This window comes from Meleagris gallopavo, chromosome 7 (assembly GCF_000146605.3).
Source record: "Meleagris gallopavo isolate NT-WF06-2002-E0010 breed Aviagen turkey brand Nicholas breeding stock chromosome 7, Turkey_5.1, whole genome shotgun sequence".
Classification (NCBI taxonomy): Eukaryota; Metazoa; Chordata; class Aves; order Galliformes; family Phasianidae; genus Meleagris; species Meleagris gallopavo.
This window is the reverse complement of record NC_015017.2, coordinates 7,723,571-7,745,842: the sequence shown is the minus strand read 5'-3', so window position 1 is coordinate 7,745,842 and position 22,272 is coordinate 7,723,571. Positions and strand designations below refer to the sequence as shown.

The window sequence follows — 22,272 nt, the reverse complement described above, 5'->3', positions numbered from 1 at the left end:
TTGCTCACAGAGTGCAAACTTGGAAATTGTGATGATAAAAGCAGAATTTGGCTTACTGACTGTCTCAGTTGTTTTGGAGGAAATACTGATTTGTGAAAAGCTAAAAGTAGATTCTGAGATGTTTTAGTTTTGTTTCCTTGTCTTACCATCGTACCATGTTCCTATAGTAGCAAGACAAATTCTCCTGAAACTTAAGAGGGGAACGGCTTATCAGCCATGTAAGGCTGTCACTTGTCTTTACAATGATTAGTCTTTTCAGTTAAAAAAGAAAAAGCTGCAATAATATTAGGAGTCTTGCTCAAGATAACCAAGTTTGTCTGTCAGGTTCACGTGGCTGTGGACAGGAGATACGGAGGCAGCGAAGACTTAGATGGTCCTGGCAGGGAGGGATGAGGAGGGACTGGGATAGGGCTGAGAATCGAAGGCTGGTTCCCACTTGGTCTGCTTTGCTGTGTGCTGGAGGGCACAGAGGAGTCACCTCGAGCTTGGGAGGCAGCGTGGATGTCCTCCAACATGCAGAAAGCAGCCGTTTATATGCTTCGGTTAACAGGAGTTCTAATGAACCTGGGGTTTTTTCTTCCCACAAGCTGTGACTGCATCTTTCTGTGACTGCATCCTTCAGTCCTTCCTAGGAGAACTAACAAACTTCCGAGGACACACCTTTATTTGCATTTGAAGGAAGGGTTTTGGCAGCCAGTTTTGTGCTCTCAGAGTAGCACAGGGCATTGTGCAAACTGTGCCCAGCTCTGCACTTTGCGCAAGGTGCACCAAAGGGTCAGCTTCAGCTTTGAAGAGCTGTGCTTGGGTGCTCCCAGCTGAAGGCACCACTCCGTTGTGTAACTCCGTGTCCAGGAGACCCTGGGCTCACCAGATTGCAAGAGTGCTTGTAGGGGATAGTATGATAATGCACATCAAATATTAATGTGCATTGACACATAACCGCCTGTGTATGTCAGAGCATTACTGCGTGAAAGAACAGGCGCAGAGGCATGGGACAGCCATGTGTGTTTGCACCTTTCTTTTCCATCCTGCTTACTTATTATTTAAAAACAAGCATTCTTCGCTCCCCAGCCCCACATTTCGCCAGAGCCAAAGCCTGGTAGAAGCTTGTGATGTCTTCGTGACGGCCTATTTAGTCGCAGTAAAAGGCCGATTGGCCTAATGCGCAATCAAGGAAGGAGTGACATTTATTGCTTCAGTTTTATGATGCTGTGCACTGAGTGAGATTTGGAGCCCTACAGTGCCTTCAGGGGGCAGGAGATCACCAGCAATGAATCGTATTTATACCTTTTTCAATTTCCTCCTAGCGTTTTAGCAATAAATAGGCCGCGTTGTTATTGGGTTTTATGTGAGTATGTTTATGAAAGCAGGGATACAACTTTGTAGTTCAGAATTACACGTGTCGCCTAAATAGATCAGCGGAGAGCATAACTATGTAAAGCAGTGGGAAAGCACTTTCCGATTTATTATCAAATGTCTTAATATAACGCTTCATCTCCTCCGTCCCACTTTATGTTAACTATCAAATTAAAGCTACATCCATCACAGAAGGTCGGCGGCTCCTTCACACACCCATTGTGGAACATCAAGGCCACGATGTGTTCACACATCCGAGCCACTAAAAATACATCCCATGCATTAAATATGAGCTTGACGAAAGCTCGATCTGAGCTGAAGTGCAGGGCTGACCCCGGGGGCAGGTGTCCCTTTCCCATGGCAGCCATCCTCAGGGACGCCTGTCTTTTCCCGCATGTGCTCACAAGATGCAGACGATTCTCTAGAAGGCAAATCGCTGCTAAAAGCCTGTGTGGGATGTGCCCAGACATAAAGACTTAATTGCTGTCTGTCGGCCTGCCTGTTGTGTAATGAAGCCTGCCCACGCTGAAGTGCTCCTGGGACGCACATCCCTTGGGGAGCCGCAGGTGGGTGTCACTGGTCTGTGTCCCACACCTGATGAGGGTTCCTCTGCAGTAGCTTTCAGCTACAGGAAAAAGAGAGTTCTTAGAAAATAGTGAAGCCATTTGCTCAGGGTTACACAGGTCCCAGTTTCACACCTGTGGGGCTGCTCCACGATCTCATTTCACCGCTGTGCAGGATGACAGGAGGGGATCTTGTGTTATTTCCATCTGCACAGGCAGTGGATGGAAAAGCCTGGAGGAAAAGCCTGGAGTAACCTCCTGAAATTTCATTAGGTAGCTAGTCTGGATTTTGTTGTGTCATTTGAGTCAGCCCCTGGAGCAGAGCAGCCTGGAGAAGGCAGCTGGCTCGGATGGCTCTGCCTCAGGCAGGCACACGTCTTCGAGGACGTGGAGCAGTGTATGGTGAGGGTTAGGCTGATTCTGCACATGTGAAGCAAGTATTTATAAGCAGGAACTGTTTTACCGTGGTTTTCATCTGCTACTGCTGCTACGAAGATCATCCTGGCTTTGTCTTCCCCACTGGCAGTGGACGTCTCACGCGCTGCATGGCTTATAGCATGCAGGCCTCCATCCATCCCTTCAGTGTCTCTGGTAATCAGGGTCACTTCCAGTAGTAACCGGTTGACAAAGCTGTTACGTGGCGGTAGGGATCTGAAATCTGTCATGGGTTCCCTTCCAGGTGATACCATGCTTTGGTGAGCAGGGCTTCCCATGGCAAGCCTCACAGCCCGGGCTGAAGCACAGGGATGCTTTTGCAACAACTCTTGTTTTTCTGTGGGCTGCAAGATTGAAGCAAACAAACGGTATCAGCAGTTGGAACACACAGCGATAAAACACTGGTGAAGGACAGCCTCAGATGTTTGCAGAGGGGGAGAAACGCTCAGCAAAGCTTTGTTTTAACACGGGTTGCAGGGACGTGAAGGACACCAAGTGCTGGCAAGCCACAGGAAAGCATTTATTTTATTCTTTGTGCTTTAAATAAACTTCACGTATTAGATATCCGCAGACCCTTGAATTGGCATATGAAAAGAATTAGACATTTCTTCTCTAGTCACACAGCTAGGGTGAGCATTTTCCATTGGTCTTCAAACCCAGCTGTCGAGCTTGTGATTTTCTGTCTGGGACTAAAGCACAGAGGCTAGTAGAAGGCTGTCCTGCTCAGCTTAGTTCCTTGTAAAGAGAAACAATATTTAGCAAAATGAAGGGAAACATTTGTTTTGCCCTAAAGGTGTTAGCACACGATTCATTGCATTGTTAAGGGCAGCAGAGACATCGGGGAGCCAGAGGAAGGTCATATTATAATTGGTGCTTTGAATGGTAAGAGGGAAGCAAAGGTGAAGCTTGTGATGTTTTCGCAGAAAACTTAGTAAAGAAAGTTACAGGAAAAAAAACGAAAGGAGAATTAGGCACCTGCTGGCAGTCGCACATAGCAGGTTAAGGCAGGCGTTGCTGAGCTGAAGCCTAGAGGAAGGTGGAGCTGGGGCCAGCTCCTGGCTGGGGCACGCAGGGCAGCTCGCTGGAGGAGCCTGTGCCTGGATGGCACTCACAAAACCACTTTGAAACAACCTTCGTGAGCTGTCATTGTGACGATCTCCGAGCAGATGTGCTCAGAAAAATGCCTACCTCTGTGTAAGCATTGCCGGCCACTCCCTGCTCTCCAGCAGCAGCGTGGCAGCTGTACAGCGGTTACTCAGGCTCTCTGCTCCAGCTAGGCTCACAGATTATGTTGCGTTTGGTATGCAAGGAAGGGCAGCCATAAATATATTCACCACTTTAGTGCATTTTAGCTTGACATATGTCCAGTAAACAACGTTTTGGTCTCTCACAGTCCAGCAACAACAAAAAAAAATCACTTGATTATTCAGCGCTTCCTTCTGTTATGATGCTTTGGGGTCCTTCAAATCATTTTCATTATGCACTACATAATAATAAAACTCTCCATGCAGTATGCCGATAATTCCGTGCATGGTCTCTGTGATTTCTAATTGTTTGAATAACAGCGTGCTGCTGAAATGCCATGCAGAAACATTGCATCGCCCCGAGGGAATCAAGCTTTTCTCCTTGTACTCACGGTGAAGATAAACAGTTGAACAGTTGAAATAAGTAAAATATCCAGGGAAGCCGCTGTGAGCAGTAGACATGCTCGGAGCAGAAGCCAAGCTGCAAAAGACCAGAATGGAAAATAAAAAAATATATAGTACTGAATGGGAGGCACTCAAAATAAGCCATGCTTTTTCTTCTCTTGTGATCTTAAAGCAGAGCAAAAGCATGATCAGATCCCAGAAAGTAATATCGCATGCTATTTTTGTGCTGCCATTATAAAATATGTATTGTTTATTGTTCTGCACTGCAGTTGAAGTTTGCATCCACCTCAAATATAAAACAAAGTTTATTTTGAAGAAGGTGTGCAGTACCTTTATACTTTAAGCCTTTCAGTGATGCTTTCAAGTATGTGGTGATAGGATTTCAATCTCCCAGCTAATCTAATGGTATGATTCATAGGATGTGTTAAAAATTGTGTGTGTGTGTGCATTCTAAATATATTCTGTATGTACTGTTTCATGCGGATACAGTACGAATCGTGCGTTTACAGTGTTCAGTCTGCATCACTTCTGCCTCCTGGCAGGAACGTAGTTTCGGTGCCATCCTCTTGGGCTGTGCTCCATATGCTGCAGAGCCCACCTGAGCTTGGCCAAGCTACTAGATACGGACTCAGTATTGATGTTTCTGGGACATTGCAGCACGGAGATGGCCTGAGGAACGGAGGCGGTAGGTGTGAGTACAGACCTTCCTGACCTGGCTAACCTGGGCAGCCTCTGCTCAGAGCTGGTGTGAGCGTCTCCACGCGGGGATGTGTTGAGATGTATTAAACATACCCAAATCTGATTGGGTAAAGGGGCCTCCTGCCTGCCTGCTGACACCCAGATGAACCACTGCAAAGCTTGTTTGAGTGTCGAGTCGTAATGTTAAGCCTGGCTTCGTTTCAGCTTGCCTGCTGGTTATGTCAACAAAAGTGCCCCATCTACCAAAAACCTTGCAGGAATCCAAGTGATGGAGAAGGCGATTGGGAGTGATAGCAAGGCTCTCAATGCTGGCATGTGCTGCCAGGTTAGCTTTAATGGCCATTTAATGTCCTAGATGGAGAGCCAGGAGCTCAGAGAGGACCAGAAATTTGAGTTTCTGATCGCTGCTTTCTAGTCAGAGCAGAGGAAGGTAAGAAATCTCACTGGTGGAAATGCCATAAATGTTCAACAGCCGTGTTTTTATTTATACGCTGCTTTATGGCAAAGGGAGGGCTTTGGGCTTTTTTTATGCTGCAAAGTGTTGTTGGTTTTTCCTTGCTTTTTTATTTTTGCCTGAAGAAAATATACGACATATTTAAATGACTGCAGAATGGAACATCGCTTTCCCTGTAAAACAGTGTGCGCTGAGACATGGCTGGATCTCACACTTGACCAAATTAGCATATGCACTCAAATATCAGAGCTCTGACTAGTAAAAATAACACTAGATTTGCATTTTCACATTTTTAGCTCCAGCTTCCTTGTCTGGTTGGTTTTATGCCTTTTTTCTTGACTGACAATTCTCTTTGTGGCAGATTTATTGCTGTTCTGCTGTTTGGACCCTGTAATCAACGAGACACTTGGCTGAAGACGTTAGTCATTTCATTAAGTACTTTTTGCAGATATCTCAGACACAATTTTCTCTTGCTCTGCTTCCAAAAAGCAAATGACCCATGGCCAGTGAAGTCTGAATATGAATCTTTAATAAACAGCGGTAGTACCAACAATGCTCTCTGGTTTCCAAACTACAGAGGGCTAATTAAAATATGTCGAATAGAGAAGAACTGCCGTTCTGTAAACGCTTCTGCATCTGTTCCCAGTAAAACTGCTCTTTTAGAGGCACTGTCACATTTATCCGCTTCCTTACCGTCAGGCTACATATGAAACCTTCCTCGGGCTACGTGCTGATACTGCGTGGTAATTTTTTTAAATTGTTTTTCAGTAATACACTGCTGAGAACAAAGACAGGATGGTTGTCTTAGGAGTGGAGATAAGACGTGGAATGGGGGTTCTTTTTATCGTCACTGTGTCACTAATGATCACGCTGTATTCATGAACTAAGGAAATATAATTGCAGCATTTTCCTCCACTTTATGGGTGAGGAACCATCCTCTCTTCCTATTGAGACACCTTAAAATGCTGTTCCTGCCTCCAGGGACAGCCCTTCAGAGCCATGAATCTGCTCTTCAGTGGTATTCCCTCTGCAGGCAAAGACTCTGCTCAGAGAACAGTACCATCTGTCATACGCAGAGGAGGGGAGAGTGAGGAGTGCAGGCGCTCACCAGTGTGCTCAGGTTTATTGCCAGTAAACCAGTAGTTTTTACCAGGTCAGTGCCCAAAATCATTGAATGGGTTGGAAGGGACCTGTACGATCATTTAGTTCCAACCCCCTGCTATCGGCAGGGACATCTCCCACTAGACCAGGTTGCTCAGAATCCCTTGAGAAGGTGCCCTGGTTTGCCGGCTGGAGGTTTTCTGGGTTTATTTTGGTTTTGTGCTTCAGTGATCAGCAAAATGACCAAGTGGGGCGTTCAGCTCCTCCAAGATTTTAATCGTACCAAACAGAATAGAATAGAATGTATAAAAGACACTGAATTCATCAGAGATGACCGCGACGACTGGAAGAATAAATGTAAGAAAGTGAGCCTTGTGTAGTGGCTGTTTACAGTGACAGCCCAGATTTTAATCAATTGATGTGTGTGAACCCCATTACCTGAAGGAAGCAGCAGGCCTGTGGGACAGCACTCAGTGTTCCTTCGCTTCTCAGGGGAGCTGCAGAGTGTCGGCTGACTTCTTAGAAGCACTTATTCCTCACAGATGCTTTTAAGCTGCTTTTCTTTCTGCCGAAAGCAAGGCTAACCCTTACATGTGTATTCTGTGTATGCTCATGGGTAAAATTTCATCCTGTGACCCTTAGGAGACCTCATTAACCTTCTCGCAGCTTCTTGAGCCTGAAGAAAAGAACAGTCAGCCTTTCTGTTGCCAAGCTTTCCTCAGCGCTACACTTAGGAATACAGCAAGCAGATAGATTTATTGATATAACGATAATCGGAAGTCACGGCCAGGATGATAAAATGGTCAGATGACCAAATTACTTACAGTCAGGGATGTAGTGAAGATCCCTAGAGGTGGGAAGCTGCCATGCTGCCAGCTTGGAGGAGCACCGAGCAGCCCCAGCACCGATGTGCCGCAGGACCCAAAGGACAGAGCGTGGCCTTGCAGGGACTGCCACCTCCCCGGGACCTCATCAGGGACATCGCAGCGTGGTCTGCTTGTTCAGCAGGAGACGGCCCCGCTTCTGCATGTCATCGTGCTTCAAAAAGTGAGGGCGTCTTTACTGACTGCTCTAGGATTTCATTAAATGGCACGTGTTAAGTGCCACTCATTCTGTATTCATTCCGGCAGGATGGATCCCGCTCAAGGTTGCTGTGTGCTGTGTATGTGCCTGGGTGCAGACGTTTGCAGAAAACTCCCCACCTTTTTCTCTTCGATTTACACTTCTCAACCTCGGGGGCACGGTTGAAATGGCAGCTTGCTTGTTCCTCTGGTTTGAGAAGAATGTGCCTGAATGTACTCTCGTCTTCCCTGATGAGATGAGCACTATAAATTAAGCAGAGCCAGCACCCCAGTGCATTACTTTCACTGATGAAACCTTACCTTTAGCTTTTCCTGACACAGACTTCATGTTGACTTAGTTGTGCAGCCTTAAAGTAGGATTGGTGGACGGCACGCAGCCCATCGCAGCAAGGAGATCCTGCTGACGAGTATATTATGGTGCTCTTCTCCACCTATGTAGTCTTCCCTGAAAATTAGCTTTACCCACAAGACCTGAGCATGTGGTGCCCTGCTGAGGCTGCCCCTTTCTGCTGTCCCTCACGCACGAGCATCGTGCTATGAGTGGAAGTAGTGCGTGCTTCATCCTGTTCATAGCTTGCAGCTAGAGGGCTCCTTCACGGGAGGGGAAAAGCTTGGCCTCACAGTTAACATCTGAGCCTTGGAAAATCTTTGTTTTCTTCTCACGTTTGCTGAGAGAGGTCGGAAAAGTCATTTTGGAACTTTTGTTTCGGGAAGGTATCAAAAGATGCAAGCAAATGCCTAATGGGCGCTGAAATGCTCTTTGAAATCAGTGAGAGGTCTCTCAGAAATCCCATACAAAATGTTTGCATGCGTCTTTAAGCATCTAAACACCTTTGAAAATGTGTCTCTTGTGTGCCTAACTCTAAACATAGGTTCGTACATCCCTTGGCATTTTTTAAATTGCATCCCAAGGTGCCCAGATTTCCCCTAAAGAGTACCCTTTTGTTCTAATTTTCTCGTTGACTGAATTGTCTCTTGACTTGAGACATAATAGATATTAGCCTGCACTCATTTTTTGTAGCAAGGTGTTGAGAACGGAAGCCGTTCCGGAGTTGTTTTATTACAAGAAAGGAGCATATGGCTGAATGTGTCCCATCTGAAATGCAAATGGTGGAGCTACGTGGAAAAAATTCCGATTACTCGAGCGGTAAACGGTTCCTAATGAAAAGAGTGTGAGTGAGGTGGGAAGCTGGCAGTGACTGCGGGAGGAAATGAGGGCAGTTAATATTTTGGTAGAGCAGAACATCCTTATTCTGCTGATAAGGAGGTTCTTAGGAAATGGACTGGATTTTTTCTTATATACGGCATATTCATCAGCGTGGTGAAAGCGTTACATAGGGAGCCAGGCTCCTGTCTTCTGCTAGTTATGGAATCATTTAATTTAATTTACAGCCGTGCTTCTCACCTTTGGCCTCCTTCTGAGCTGAAGTTTTCTGGTAGTGATCTACCTGATGTAAAGTAAGTCTGAGCGCAGGCGAGTCACAGCTCCCCTGATTTTTGTGACACTGGGCACATTTGTGGAGGGCAGAGGCTGAGGGGTGATGGAGGAGTCTGGTCGACACCGCTTCATTTCCTGCACATCCTCTTCCCAAGCCCGTTCCACCAAAGTTCTTCTTCTGTGTACATCCCTCTCCACTCCCTGCACCCAAAGGCGTCCAGGTGCCTGATGTGAATGGAAGAGGTGCTGACTTTTAAGCTAGCAGCCTGGCCTTCCCGTTGCTTAACTTCCAAAAGGCAGAGCCGTGAGCACGTGTGGTGAGGCCGAGGTGGAGCTGGAGATGGAGCTGCACCAGCGCTGCTCTGCTTTTAATGTCAAAAGGAGCCAGGACAAATCGAGATAGCAGCACTTGTGCAATTACGTGCTCAGAGCAGTCGAAGCAGCTGCTAGGTGAAACCTCTGGCTTTGTCCCTGAGCAGGATCACATCGGTGTTAATGTGACCTCGCTGAGGCTGAGCTGTCTGTTATGAGGCACCGGGGATGGAAAATGAGCATGCCTTGCCTTCAGCGATGCCCAGGGGTGTCTGACATCACTGATGATGATGAAATAGGAGAAACCTAAAAGAAAAAGACTGCAGCCTGCTGTTGGTGGATATGGCCATGTTAACATGTTATTTCAGATCCAGACCCTGCTTTTGGAGCAAATCGTAGAACCTTAGAATCACAGAATGGTTCGGGTCAGAAGGGACCTTTAAGATCATCTAATTCCAACCCTCTGCTATAGGCAGGGACACCTCCCTCTAGACCCTCTAGACTCACAGCCCCATCCAGCCTGGCCTTGAACGCCTCCAAGGAAGGGGTGTCCAGAACTTCACTGGGCAACCTGTTCCAGTGTCTCACCGCCCTCACAGTAAAGAATTTCCTCTTAATATCTAATTGACTCGATTGTCTTTACTTGGCTTTTGGTTCAGGTCGTGGGGCAGCCAGGAGCTCGCGAGCGGGACACGGTGCCTCGCTGATGTCACTCTGGGCTTTGGCAGGTGGTTTCACCCAGCCGGTTGGGGTGTGGTTGCAACATTTCTTCCTTTATTATGATCAGAGTGCATATGGCTGCCGTCATTATCATCCAAATCGTAAATCAGTACAAAGCCCCACAGATGCTGAGTTACATGCAATGCGCAGCAGCTCAACAGGGGTAAATTTAGTGGCTTCTTTAATTGCAAGAGGGCGTAGCAGCATAAATTACTGACATATCTGTTTGGATGTTCTTTGGTTTACAAGAATTGCAGCTGGTAATGCTGTCATTTAGTTTTCCAAGTATAACTCTCTTTTTAATCTGTCCTTTTTCTTGCTTTTCTCTCTCCTCTTCTCCCGCATTCTTTTCCATCCAGAAATACAAATGACCTTTTAACAGAATTTTCCACTTTCATTCTGTTGATTCACATTATTCACTCAGGAAAATACAAACGCTCTCTTTTCTGAGATGCATTGATGATGTCGGGAAAAAACTTACTCATATTAGCCTCTTCTTTTTTCTCTCTTCTGTCTTTTCAGGTGTGTGTGCAACATCGACTGTTCTCAAACCAACTTCAATCCTCTTTGTGCTTCCGATGGGAAATCTTATGATAATGCATGTCAAATCAAAGAGGCATCATGCCAGAAACAGGAGAAAATTGAAGTCATGTCTTTGGGTCGATGTCAAGGTAACGCTCGTAGCAAAACTCATTTCAAAGAATGTTTTCAATTTTTGCTCAGGGAAGAAAAAAAGAAAAAGAGAACTGGGGCTGCCTTCTCGTTTGGCACTTCTTGCGTTTCCATTAGGCTGCTGTAATGCGTGTGGTGCATGGTGCTGGTGCTTGTTTCTCATCTGCTGGGCTCGTGGGATGCCAGCGGTGCCTGGAAGGAAGTTCTGTTAATGCTAGCTGCAGACTGGCCGTGTTTGCCGTGACTGCCATGCTGCTTCTTGCCCGGCTCTTACGGTGCTCTGTCACAGGGCCCTGAGCTGGCTTTAAAAACTCCAGTGTATTCTAAAATAAAAATGATGCAAATTTGCCTTTAAATAGCTATTGTAAATAAAATGCCTACTGGGACTCGGACACTAAATAGCTTTTTTCCCCCTTAGCTTCTGACCCATAAATCCTGGGTACATCTACTTACAAGGCCACACTCTACCTGTCTATTAAACACATTCTCATTTATTCCCATTTCTTTCAAGTTAACCACCTTATGTGGAGGTTCATTTCAGGGTACGTATTAAGGCTCCCCAATTACTTCAAATAGAGCAGAAATGACAAGTCCGGCTTTGCACTGATATATTTATCCCAGCTGCAATCTGTTGTCACATATCGTTAGAAAAATGTGTTTTCTTAATGGAAGATGCTTGGTGTTTCGTTCCAGAAAGCCCGCTCCTGCTGTTTTCACCTGGCAAGCCCAGGGGAGCCCTGCAGCCGGCAGCGATGCTGTGCACAGAAGGGATGCTGGGTTTGCGTGGGTACTGGGGTGGATTCAGGAGCGAGCAGGGACTCCCCAAGCAATCCAGTGTATTTCTTTTCCCACAGATAATACTACAACAACTACAAAATCTGAAGATGGGCATTACGCACGGACAGATTATGCAGGTATGGTTCCTATTATGTGAGAACCACCATTGGCGAGAGCTGTGCCGAGTCGCTTTTCTCCTCTCTTTGCAGAGGTGGCCTGTTTTCTGCTATGGTTTTGTTTGTTTGCTTTAAAAGAAACCACTGTGTTCTCATTACTTTCTATTGCTAGAAACTATCTTTCTTCTTAATAAGTGGTCTTCTTACGGCTTTATCACTCGACAGACATGAAACACCCATTCTGACCGTGAAAATAATAAATGCAGTGACTTGTTTGCCAGAACGAGCGGACGCTGATGAAAAGTACAGAATTACCCTGCGTAGAATATACGTATTTTTTCATAATATGCAGGCTTAGGAAGGAGAAAATCCAGACCGTAGCAAAGCTCTGGTACCATGAAACATTGCCACAGTAGATATTATTACCTGTAAAGTTAACAAGGTTCTTTAAATGCTTTTTAAAGTGATAAATGGTTTTAATTTATTTAGAAGCTACGGTAAAACATAATGGCTGAATAACCTTATACGGCATTTGAAATTAAAAACATGCAAATGCCAGTGAGGTTTGGGAGGTATTTGTTTTACACCTTTTGCCCAGGACGACTGATTTAGAAAATTGAATGTGTATATATATGTGGGTTTGGGTATGTGTATGCACGCAGGCTAATGTTCACAGCTCGTGCTGAGAATTCAAGCATCTGAGAAGGCAAGGTGAAAACGTGTCAAGCCATGTATTTGTGGCTTAGGTTTTTCAGGTTGTTGTAATTTGAAAGTAGCTATTTAGAGAGTAGATGCCAGCTGCTGACTTTACCTGAGCAGCTTGCTGCGTTGCTTAGGTGAAGTCCAGCTGGTGGTTTCACAGCTCTTAAAATCTCTTACCGGGAGAGTCGTGCAGCATGATGACTCAGTTTGGTCATTGCTGTCAGGGTGCTGCATGCACCATGTCCTTTGGTTAATAGGACGCCCAGCCGTTACAGGGGGATTGTTCTGTTCCTAGTTAACAATGATGCATGATTAAAACATAGAGCTATGAATAAATGGTGGGTTGGTGAGCCAGAGGTGCTTGGGGTATTGGGGTGACTGCAGGACAAATTAGCAAGGGAGGAAATTTCTATGGAAAATGGATGCCAGGATTACTTTCCAAAAGATCAAAGAGGTGCCGTAGTCCAGATATTTCCGACTACCAAGGAGCCCTTCCGTGGTGAAGTCATGCAAGGAAATAAGTCTGCATCAGTTTTCTTAAAAAGCTGAAAGGCCTGAGGTTGTATCCCGTGGTGGGCAGGGTGCACGGCAAAGTAGGACAAAATGATTTGTTTTGAGATAGAAACAACAGCAAGAAGCACAGCTGTGTTAGATCCTTTCTCTTCTTTGCTGGAGAGCTGGGGAGATGACTGGAGTCTCCAAATTAAAATGGAAGCCTGCAGGCCCTTTCTGAATGCTGTATAACCCATCCTATTCTGCTCCAGCCTGGTAACTTAACACATTTGGGCGTGAAGCAAGTGAGTTGTAACAAAATGGGAGGAAAGGCAGCTTGAGGATTAGGGTGGAGGAGGAAATAGCAGCAATGAGATGAGAAAGAAAAGTCGTGGGGTCATGGAGGAAGAGGAGCACAGAAGGCACCTTCAGCTCGGGAGTGGGCAGGAGGAGGAGAGCAGCTTCACTTTAGCGGAGATGATATTTCAGCCCACACTCAAAAGGGAGAGGTGTGGGTAGCAGACCTGAGGGGAAAACTGATTGCAGGAAAATGATATGAGGTTGGCAGCCAAGAAGGGAACGCAAGAAGAAACTGGGTTATTGGGCAAGGAGAGGGGCAGAGCAACAGCACCGAGGAATGAGTCTACAGCAGAGATGCGTTGAGACATCAGGAGTGTGCCCACGGGTCCAGCCAGAAGTGATGGGACTGTGCAGGGGACACGGTGCTTCTCAGTCCCCTGAACGGGTGGAGACATCCCAAACCGTCAGTGATGTCCGTTAGGTATGTGTGTGGCACAGAAAGGTGCCATCATTTCACCACAGCTAGCAGATCTTCAGGCCTTCTGCTATGGCTCAGGCTCCAGTGGGTTTCTTAAGGGCAGTGATGTTGTACCATGGGCCGGTGTCATTGTGTGTTATCCATTGGTATAACGAACTACGGCAGGTTACTGCAGCTGATTATACATCTTTCTGTGCACCTAACTATTATTCCCACCTAATTTTTCACTTTGACATACAGTAACAGCACGTAGGTTGAAAGCTGCAAGTTCACGTGGGATAAGCCACGACTGCAGTTTCCCTAAATGTTTGTGGCATAATACTGTAAGAAAATCCTGGGAGAAAGTGACCACTGGAACAAGAAGTTGTTACTGCAGCACTTAATAAGTAGGTAAATGGAAGGGGGATAGCGGTATAAAACCGAGACGAGGTTCTAGGTTCCAGCTTCAAAGTTTATCCAGCAGGAAGCTTCATGCCATCCTCGCATTCTATAAAGGATATGAAAGTTTTATTATGTTTAGTACAAGAATAATAAGTGAGGATATTTGTTGTAGAAATGGGCTGTAGAATGGACTGGGTAAATTCATGTGACAGTTGAACCTGATGCTCTTGGAGGTCTTTTCCAACCTGAATGATTCTCTGATGGTATGTTGTCACTTGTGCTAATGTACTGGTAATGCTCTCTGTAAAGATGGTAGTGACCAAACGGTGCATATCTTTTCACCAAAACCCTTGCATTCTCATCTGGAGGTCCCGGGGAGGCAGCTCCTTTGCAAACACCCAACAACCAGCAGATTTTTTTTATTATTAGCTATTCATTCTGTCTGTTCAATCAATGTTTTTGCTCCTTACTGTTCTTCTTTGAAGCCTATTGATCGTTGCTAATGAACGCATGAAACCTTCAGTCTGCAGAGCTGAGAGCACTCGTTCCTTTGGAACAGAAATCTTTACTCTAAGTTTGCATAGCCTTGTTTATTTTGAGTGGTCATACTTGATAGAGGTAAGATTTGTTTTTAAAGTTGGAAATGTATCAGCACAGTGTGTGTCTGTGCCTCTACTTGCGCATTCTGGCCCCTCTCATTTTTCTGGCATGCCAAATGATGCATCAGACTTTGGGCAGTTTTCACTCTTTTCAACAAATACCAGCTCGTTAATGTTGATCATGCTTATGAGATGGCATTTCGTTTTAGCCAATAAATGAGTTGGTGGGGCTTTTCTCTCAAATCCAGTAGAAACACGCTCGATCTCACAGTTTCCATGGAAGAACATTTTTAACCATTCTAAATGCAATATATGTTTTAGAAAGTAGCATCCGAAAGTCCTGCGAAGGATGTTTTCTTGATATTTTTCCATTAGATGTATAAAGAAGATGGCTGTTTCGGTGGCATTTTCGCTTTTGGACTCTGGGCAGTCAAGGAGTTTTCATCTTGTTTATTCATTTGCCAGTTTATTTTACTCTTCTATGCTTACACTTCCTCCTTAAGATCTGGATATTAGCAATTATACCCCTTACTGTTTTTATCCTTTTTCATTATCAACTTACAGAGATTTTTTCCCAAGCACTTCAAAGAATAAGTGGATATGGATGAGCCACATTTCTGTGTTATATATTCATGAAAATTGTCAGTGGCGACACTGACAGATCTCATAGACCTACTCGATAACACAGTCTTCCAGACCAGACAGAATTCCCTCTATGAGCATTGATTAGATCAAGTCTCTGCAGTGAAGTTGGTGAAAAAAGGCGTTTTCAGCCATGATAGTCTCCTTGGGTGAAAATGCACACGCGCAGACAGTCATTTTGAGCTATATTCTTGGGTTGCTTGCTAACAGATGGCGGTGTTGTCAAAGCAAACTGAACTCTCCACCAAAAAGGGCAACATCCATCTGTGTCAACACATCGCCTGCCCTTGGCTGGGCCAAGCCTGTGGGATGGAGGCCACAAAACGACCGCAGATTCTTTGCTCCAAGGATGAAGAAGGGTCTTGGACCATGCCTTTTCCAAAACAAATACCACGTAATATTTATATTTGAAGAAAGAAAAATATCCTAAAACGTGACTGAACTCCAACATTCTGTACCATTATCTTCTGATTCCTTAGAAAGGGGGAAGTGATGTTTATCAAAGAAACCGTAGGAAGCACCTCTGGGTTGATGCATGTCTTCCTTCACAGGCCCCCTGACTTCAGTACTGTCTTCATCATCTGTAACAGTGCCTGAGTTAGGTCCAAGAATTAGAGCAGCAGCATCTAATTTCTCTACAAAGCGTGACTATTTTTTTCTGGTCCCAGGAATTAAATAGGGAATGCAGAGCGGATTCTTTCTCCAGATTATAAAATTTTGCAAGTAGGTTAAGTTTGGAGTGTAAACCACTTGACATTGTCCCTTTAAATTATATTTTCTGTCTACTACCATGTCAGCCAGATGTAAAACCGGTGAAGAATAATAATAAAGCCCCAGAGCTTAGCTATGGCGTATAAACTATTGTGCAGGCATCTGCTTTGCCTTTGTGAACTAGGCTTTGCTTTCTCTTTAATGGAATCAGCAAGTGAGACATAGAGCTGAGCACCGTGCATCCATCACAGATAGAGAAAAACCGTTTCTCATCTGCAGCTTCATAAAAGCACTAGGAAAATTGCATCCTTGCCTATGCAGATTTTCTTGGCTTTCAGTGTAGCAGACTCTAAGTCAGAGGTTGTCTCTAAACAAATAGATTAGTTAGGAAATGTTCTTGCTTTTACAGCAAATCACTTAAAAATTTAAAAAAAAAAGAAATATATTTTACTATTTTGACAGCTGTGTGGTAGCAGGAATGCTAGCTGGCTGTGGCTGCCGCCCATACTCCCACACATTCCTGGCATTTGTGAGTACAAGAATAATACAAATGATGCATTTCTTAAAAATGTAAAGCATTTAAATGTTGCTAGGACTGCTCGCTGCATTTACAAGTGCAATTAAAATGCACATAAGGTTTACTCCTAGTGCAAATGCACAGAGGACACGTAAGTTCTTGACAGCAATGAAAGAGCCCAGTATAGGCATTATTTCAGGCTGTTCAATTCAGGTATTCTTGGCCTTTGACTTGAGGAAAGCGATGAGGGCATCTCCCGCTGGGAGATGTGACCATATCGTGCCCCACATGCCTGGATGTCCTTCAGCACGTTGGATCGTGCAAAAATGCAGAGGTCTACAAATAACTGAAGCCTGGGACATGTCTGTGCACAATGATGTAAGAGCAGAGCTGGTCTCAACTTAGAGAATGATTTCAGGTGGAGAGGCTGTTTTGGTCCTGCTTTGCATTCCCAGTCTGGGTAATCCTGATAGAAAGGCTTCCCACAAAAGCCAACCAGGAGGAGTTCTCCATTCTTTGCCTGGGATCTGGAGGCTTCCAAAATCAAGCTTACGGAGAGTAATATAGCGTTTACCCAGAAATAATGACCGCGTGTAGCTCAGCTTCATAGCAGGACTGTAAAACACATATAAGAAAATTATGAACTCGGGATTCTTCTGAATGATTTTCAAAGGCCAAAGAGAGATTACTGTGTCTGATAGCACCCCGGTCTCTAGCTCCTCTGCTGCCTTTCAGCTCCTCCATCGCTGGCGATATCCAGAAGGAAATGAAAAAGTGAAGATAGAGGCCAGCTGGTAGGTTAATAAATCTCACTGTCAGCTACATTTGAGCTAAAGTCTGAGTGGCCAGCAATGTCAGCTTGGTCCCTGAACCTTCACTTGTCCTGGGAGCTCTTTTAAATGAAAAATTGCAGCTGCTACTTTTTGTCATTTAACTCCTAGTTTTCAAATGGTGCGGTGCAGAAAGTCCCACTCTGGCATTTTTCTGTGTCATCACGAGGACCAGATGATTTCTTTCTAAAATAGGAAAATCTGGAGCATTAATGTAATTGTCTTGGTAGTGGCACTAGTACCATGTAGCGTTCTTCTTCTTATACAGAGCAGTTCATCTTTAGTTCCTGAGAGTTCTCCTTTAACTTTGAATTGCATATGATAAACTGGATAAAATGTGCCTCATTTGTTTGGAATTTTTTTATTATTATTTATTATTTTTTTTGTCTGCGTGGTTTTGTAATGAGAAAAATTGCACCTTTTCATTACTTACAATTTCCTGGTGTCGTGCTCATGGAACCTGTAATTGTTAGCATTAAAGCTGAAATTGGGTCTCAGGTGAACTGTTAGACATCTCTTTACTGAAATTTATGTAGCTCAAGAAAAAAAAAAAAGAGCGTTTCCATTTGTGCCTTTAAAGCTTAGCCCTTAATTTAATCACTAATGAATGTGAATCAAAAGTTGCAGAATTGGTTTGTGCTTTTTCCCCCTCGTAAACAAATGCAGTAATGTAGTGAATGAGCATTATAATAAAAGCTATTTCATTTGTGCAGAAGGGCGGTAGCCTGGAAATACAGTATGTCCAGGCTAAGAATTTGATCTGCAGGGAATGAACAGGAAAAACAAGTGCTTGCAGCACCAAGGCAGACGCGAAGCAGACTAAGAACCATGCAGTTGGATGAGGCTATTTTGCTGTTCCAGCTCCACTGAAATATTTAAAGTCTTGGACGTGAAGCTTAGTCAGGGGTTGAGGGGCGGGAGTGGAGTTTTTAATGCATGTTTGTTTCAGTTTGTTCAGTTTGCATCTGAACCGTGCAAGATTCAGAAAGCGTGTTCCAAACTCTGTCTCCTTCTACTTTGCAAAGAACCTTGTGTTTCCTTTTTTCCTTTATGCCATCATGTGAACAGTTTATCTGCGTTTCGTTATTTGGAATGTAGAAACCTTCCTGAGCAATCCAAACCTTTCAGTACCCAGTAATCTTTTTGTCCTCTGCTCCATATCCATGGGTTTTGATCAGAGGAGTGAATAAGGAAAAAGAAGAGAGCTGTCCTGCTTACACACCCGTATGGGATCTGTTGAGTCACAGCCTGAACCACTGATTTATCACCTGAGGCAAGAACTGGGTCAGCCCTGGGAGCACAGGTGAAGGCAATTCAGCTGTGCGATAGGAAGGGATGCAGCCTGGCTGCACCTCTCTTAGACCCCGTTTAAGGACTGACTGCCAGTGGGGAAGGATCTCTTTCTGGGGGTTCCTCTGTTGTGGAGCTTTGCATCATGAGCCTAAATCTTTGGATGTGGGTGAGTGTTCCTTTTCTGGTTGTTCCGTTGGCTTCTCGCTACGATGCTCTTTCTAAGTATACTTTTGTTGATTGTACAACATGAAAATGTGATCCCTAAAACTTATTATAGCTTGAGGCAGACATGATTTCTCAAGTTGTACTTTACCTTATTTCTAAATAGAGACCGTAAAGAGAGAAATCTGTCTGGATTTGGGGGTGGAATTTCTCTCATCCTTGATCTTACACGTGCTCCAGGCACTTTCATCAGCTCCAGCTGTCCTTGAAAGATACTGCTTGAGGTGGTGCCCAGTGGCTGTTTGCCATCCACAACACTCATTTGATTTAGTTGATGGATATGAAGAAGTGTATTTTTATGCCTAGCAGCTCTGTTTTAGGTTTCTGAAAACCTGCCATTGGGAGGAATTCTTCCCAAGGATTTGAGAGCTAAAGTTATAATGAGCTGCTGGAATATCCATTTTCAGGAGACATCAGCATTTAAGTATTCGTGTTTGATCTAGTCTGAAATAGTAAAAAAAAAAATATTTTGAAATATTCATAGAACTGAATTTCTTCAGAATTTTATTTCATAGGATATTTTGGCGTTCTTTATGAAATGTTAGATATCAGAAATCACGAGATGAAAGCATGTGACAGTTGTGAAAAATAAGTTGAATGTTAAGGGAAGTTGCTACTTAGAAGTGACTGAAACATCTTTCCCAGAAGGAGTATCATCATGTCAAATTAGGATACAAACACAAGATTATTTGCTCGTTTCAACACGTGAAATGGTAACCTGAGCCTAAAGATAAATAAGGCTTTAACATCGGCACAGGAATTGCAAATGCTTCTGGTAGAAGGAAAAGAGATTTGTTTGGGGAAGAAAAGAAAGAACTGGTGTATTTATTTTTAATAGACCTTCAGGCTGTGGGGAGGAAAGTAGCAGTTTTTGCTTGGTTTCAAGTATATTGGTGAAGAAAGCAAAGACAGGGAAGTATCCATGCCTATAGCAGGGGATTGGAACTGGATGATCTTTAACAACGGTTCTATGATTCTGTGGTCCACTTTGCTGAGTGGTTCCACTTCTTCTCGTTGAACACATCCACTAAAACCTGCTTCTGATACCGGTTGTTCAAGCTGTGCAACATGCTTAGGCTTTTCCTATTTCCTCACATTCTGTGTATTAGACACTGAAACCATCAGTGGCAAGAACTCACGGCTTAGGAGAAATGGATACTGATGATAGTGAATAGGCAGTGCTGAGGGAAGTGCAGCGCTTTGCATATCAGCTCTCCTTTCTTCACTGCCTCTTTCCAGAGAAGCATTGCTCCGTGTTCAGGTGCTTGGAGGTGCTCATCTGGACCAGCAAGCGGGAGGAAGCGCTGCTCAAAAGTGAGCTTGGAAAAGCAGCATCCACTTGCGTAGCAAGGTGACTTCTCCCCCACCAAGGCTGTCGTGTAGCCTGTACCCATCAGCATTAGGTTGGCGTGAAGCTCCCCTCCTGGAATGCAACAGCTGTAACCAAAATGTGCTGTTATGTAAGCAGTGGCAGCGCGTCTCGTAATTTGATGGGCGCTGAATTGAAATGCGGTTCTTTGCCCACCGCTGTTGTGCATTTTAGACAGCATTACATAGTGGCCAAAATATTTTTCAGGAGGGAAGGGGAAAAAAAAATTAAAAACCTTCCCTGTGGTTTTAATCTCCCTCTTTCATCTGTGGTTTTTAAGCTGTGTCAGGTGTACATCAAAAACACCCCCTCCCCGGGGTATTTCACTTAAAATTTCATTTAATAACAGAAGCATGCTTCCATCTAGCTAGGATGGGAAAGGATTAAGTAAAAAATATAGTTCTGAAATCAAGTAGCATATATCTCACCTGTCTGTGTGCTCTGCAAATGAAGTAGCCAGGGAAGGGCGTGCTGTTGGTCTATAATACCGAGCCTGATAAACTGTTAGTGTTTTGCCTGGCATAATGTATGCTAAACATCTTCTGCTGCAGCCTGCCTCAACTAGAGCTGCCACTGGGCTCAAACACATCTGGCACCGCAGATTTTTTTCCTATCCCATGTTTCAGTGATTTAAAGGGCCTTGGCTGGGCAGGAGGATGTCAGCTGTTTTAAGTGCGGTTAGAAGAGGGAGCGAGATTTAAAGAGGCAGGAGGCAGAATTCTGGCCTCGTTGAGGCTAGTGGGAGAGCAGCCACTGAATTTAAATGGCTTTGTGATTTCTCTGGGCATTTTTAATCCATCTTTATTCTTATTAAATTTTCAATTTCTATAAATTGCTTGTCTTTTTCTTTTTAATCCATTCAGCTTCTCCCCCTTTGAATATTAGTGCCAGGGGCATGTGCTGAGATGAAGTACCAATCCTGCTATTTACACAAATGCTGTCCCTGCAGCTCCCTTCTGCTGCAGTTACGTAAGGCACTAATAGTGGTGTGTTTAAAAATAAAAATAAAAAAAAATAGTGAGTGCAGGTGTTGGTTTATACAAGTGACCCCTCCTGATAGACTTGCGTGGCAGTGCTTCTCTTTGTGACCAGCGATGAACCTCAGAACATGAGAAAGTTCTGCTGGTCTCTATGCAAACGAATAGGCAGCCATGTGAGGTCCTACTCAAGACATGTCTGGTCACACATCACAGAGCATTGATGTGGAGACTGTGGTATTTCCACAGAGATTGGACTGGGAGACGGACTTTGCAGGGACACAATAGCAAACTGGAGGTCAGCTCCCACAGCTTGTTTTCAGCTTGTTTGGGGGGCACTTTGAGCTCCTGCAGCTGGTAGTAGGTACACAGCATGTCTTCTAGCAGTGGGCAGTCTTCTCGCCATATCTTGGTGATAGACCTTCATCATTTGAGTAACAAAAGTTAACTTGAGTGTTACATGGCCAGATTGGCCCCTTTTATTGCAAAACCAGCAACAAGAAGAGGTTTGGGGCCTGGTCCTATTATTGTCTTCTCTTGTGATTGCATGGTTTAGTTACAGATGGGAAATAAAGCGTATCTTGGATAAATTAGGTAGAAGAATACAGAAGTTATTGCTGCAGTGGCATTTCATGTTGTTTTACTTTTTTCTTTTACACTTAAAATTGAGACTAGTTAGGGATGTCTTTCCAGCTTCAGACATGGGAGAGGAAACATATCAAACTCCTCGTTACCCAGTGGGAATTTCTATCGTATAGTCTGCTAAAAACTGAACAGATGCTCAAGATTGCAGCAGCTGAACGGAGCAGACAGAGAAAGCAAGTTGTTGGCTGCATGGTCCTATTACCATCACCATTTTATGAAGCAAGAGTCGGGGGAGATGAGTGAATGGAGGCCAGCAAACTGAGGAGGATTCATCTCCCCAAAGCGCAATCATCACCATTGTCCAATATGCCAATAATATGTATTTATTTCTCCAGTTAACTTGAACTGAAGCAGTGACAAGCTAGGCTGGAACCGTGCTTTTTAGTCTACACCAGGCTTCTCTCTTGAATCATCTTTAGCCGTTCAGGGTCATATTCTGCTAACTATAAAGTAACTGAGGTTTGCACAAGGGGTTTGCAAGGTACGTGATTCAAGAAGCATTCAAAGTATCATGAAGAGGAGCTGGGTATTTTTTGCTGCAGTCTCCTGTTTTCCTTCACATCCTTGCCCATAATTCTGCAGCTCTTGATTCAGTTTCCTGGATTAATTCTCTTGGGCGGCATGTTCTTGCAAGCACTGATGTTGTGCTGAGAAAGAAGAGAGAGGACGGAAGGAAGCTGGTGGGTGTTACATGCCAGCATGGCACACCTTAGAGATCCAACCCCCTCCAATTAAGAAAA

General features: G+C 44.4%; 1 protein-coding gene across 1 annotated transcript in view; it reads left to right on the top strand.

The window, feature by feature from the left end:
- Window positions 1-22,272, top strand: part of TMEFF2 (transmembrane protein with EGF like and two follistatin like domains 2) — a gene marked incomplete at its 5' end in the record, with an annotated part of 107,712 nt that overhangs the window by 70,452 nt on the left and 14,988 nt on the right. Inside the window, 2 exons of the mRNA XM_019617357.2 lie at window positions 10,332-10,480; window positions 11,336-11,395. Coding sequence (XP_019472902.2) covers window positions 10,332-10,480; window positions 11,336-11,395 — 209 coding nt within the window. The remainder of the gene's footprint in view (window positions 1-10,331; window positions 10,481-11,335; window positions 11,396-22,272) is intronic.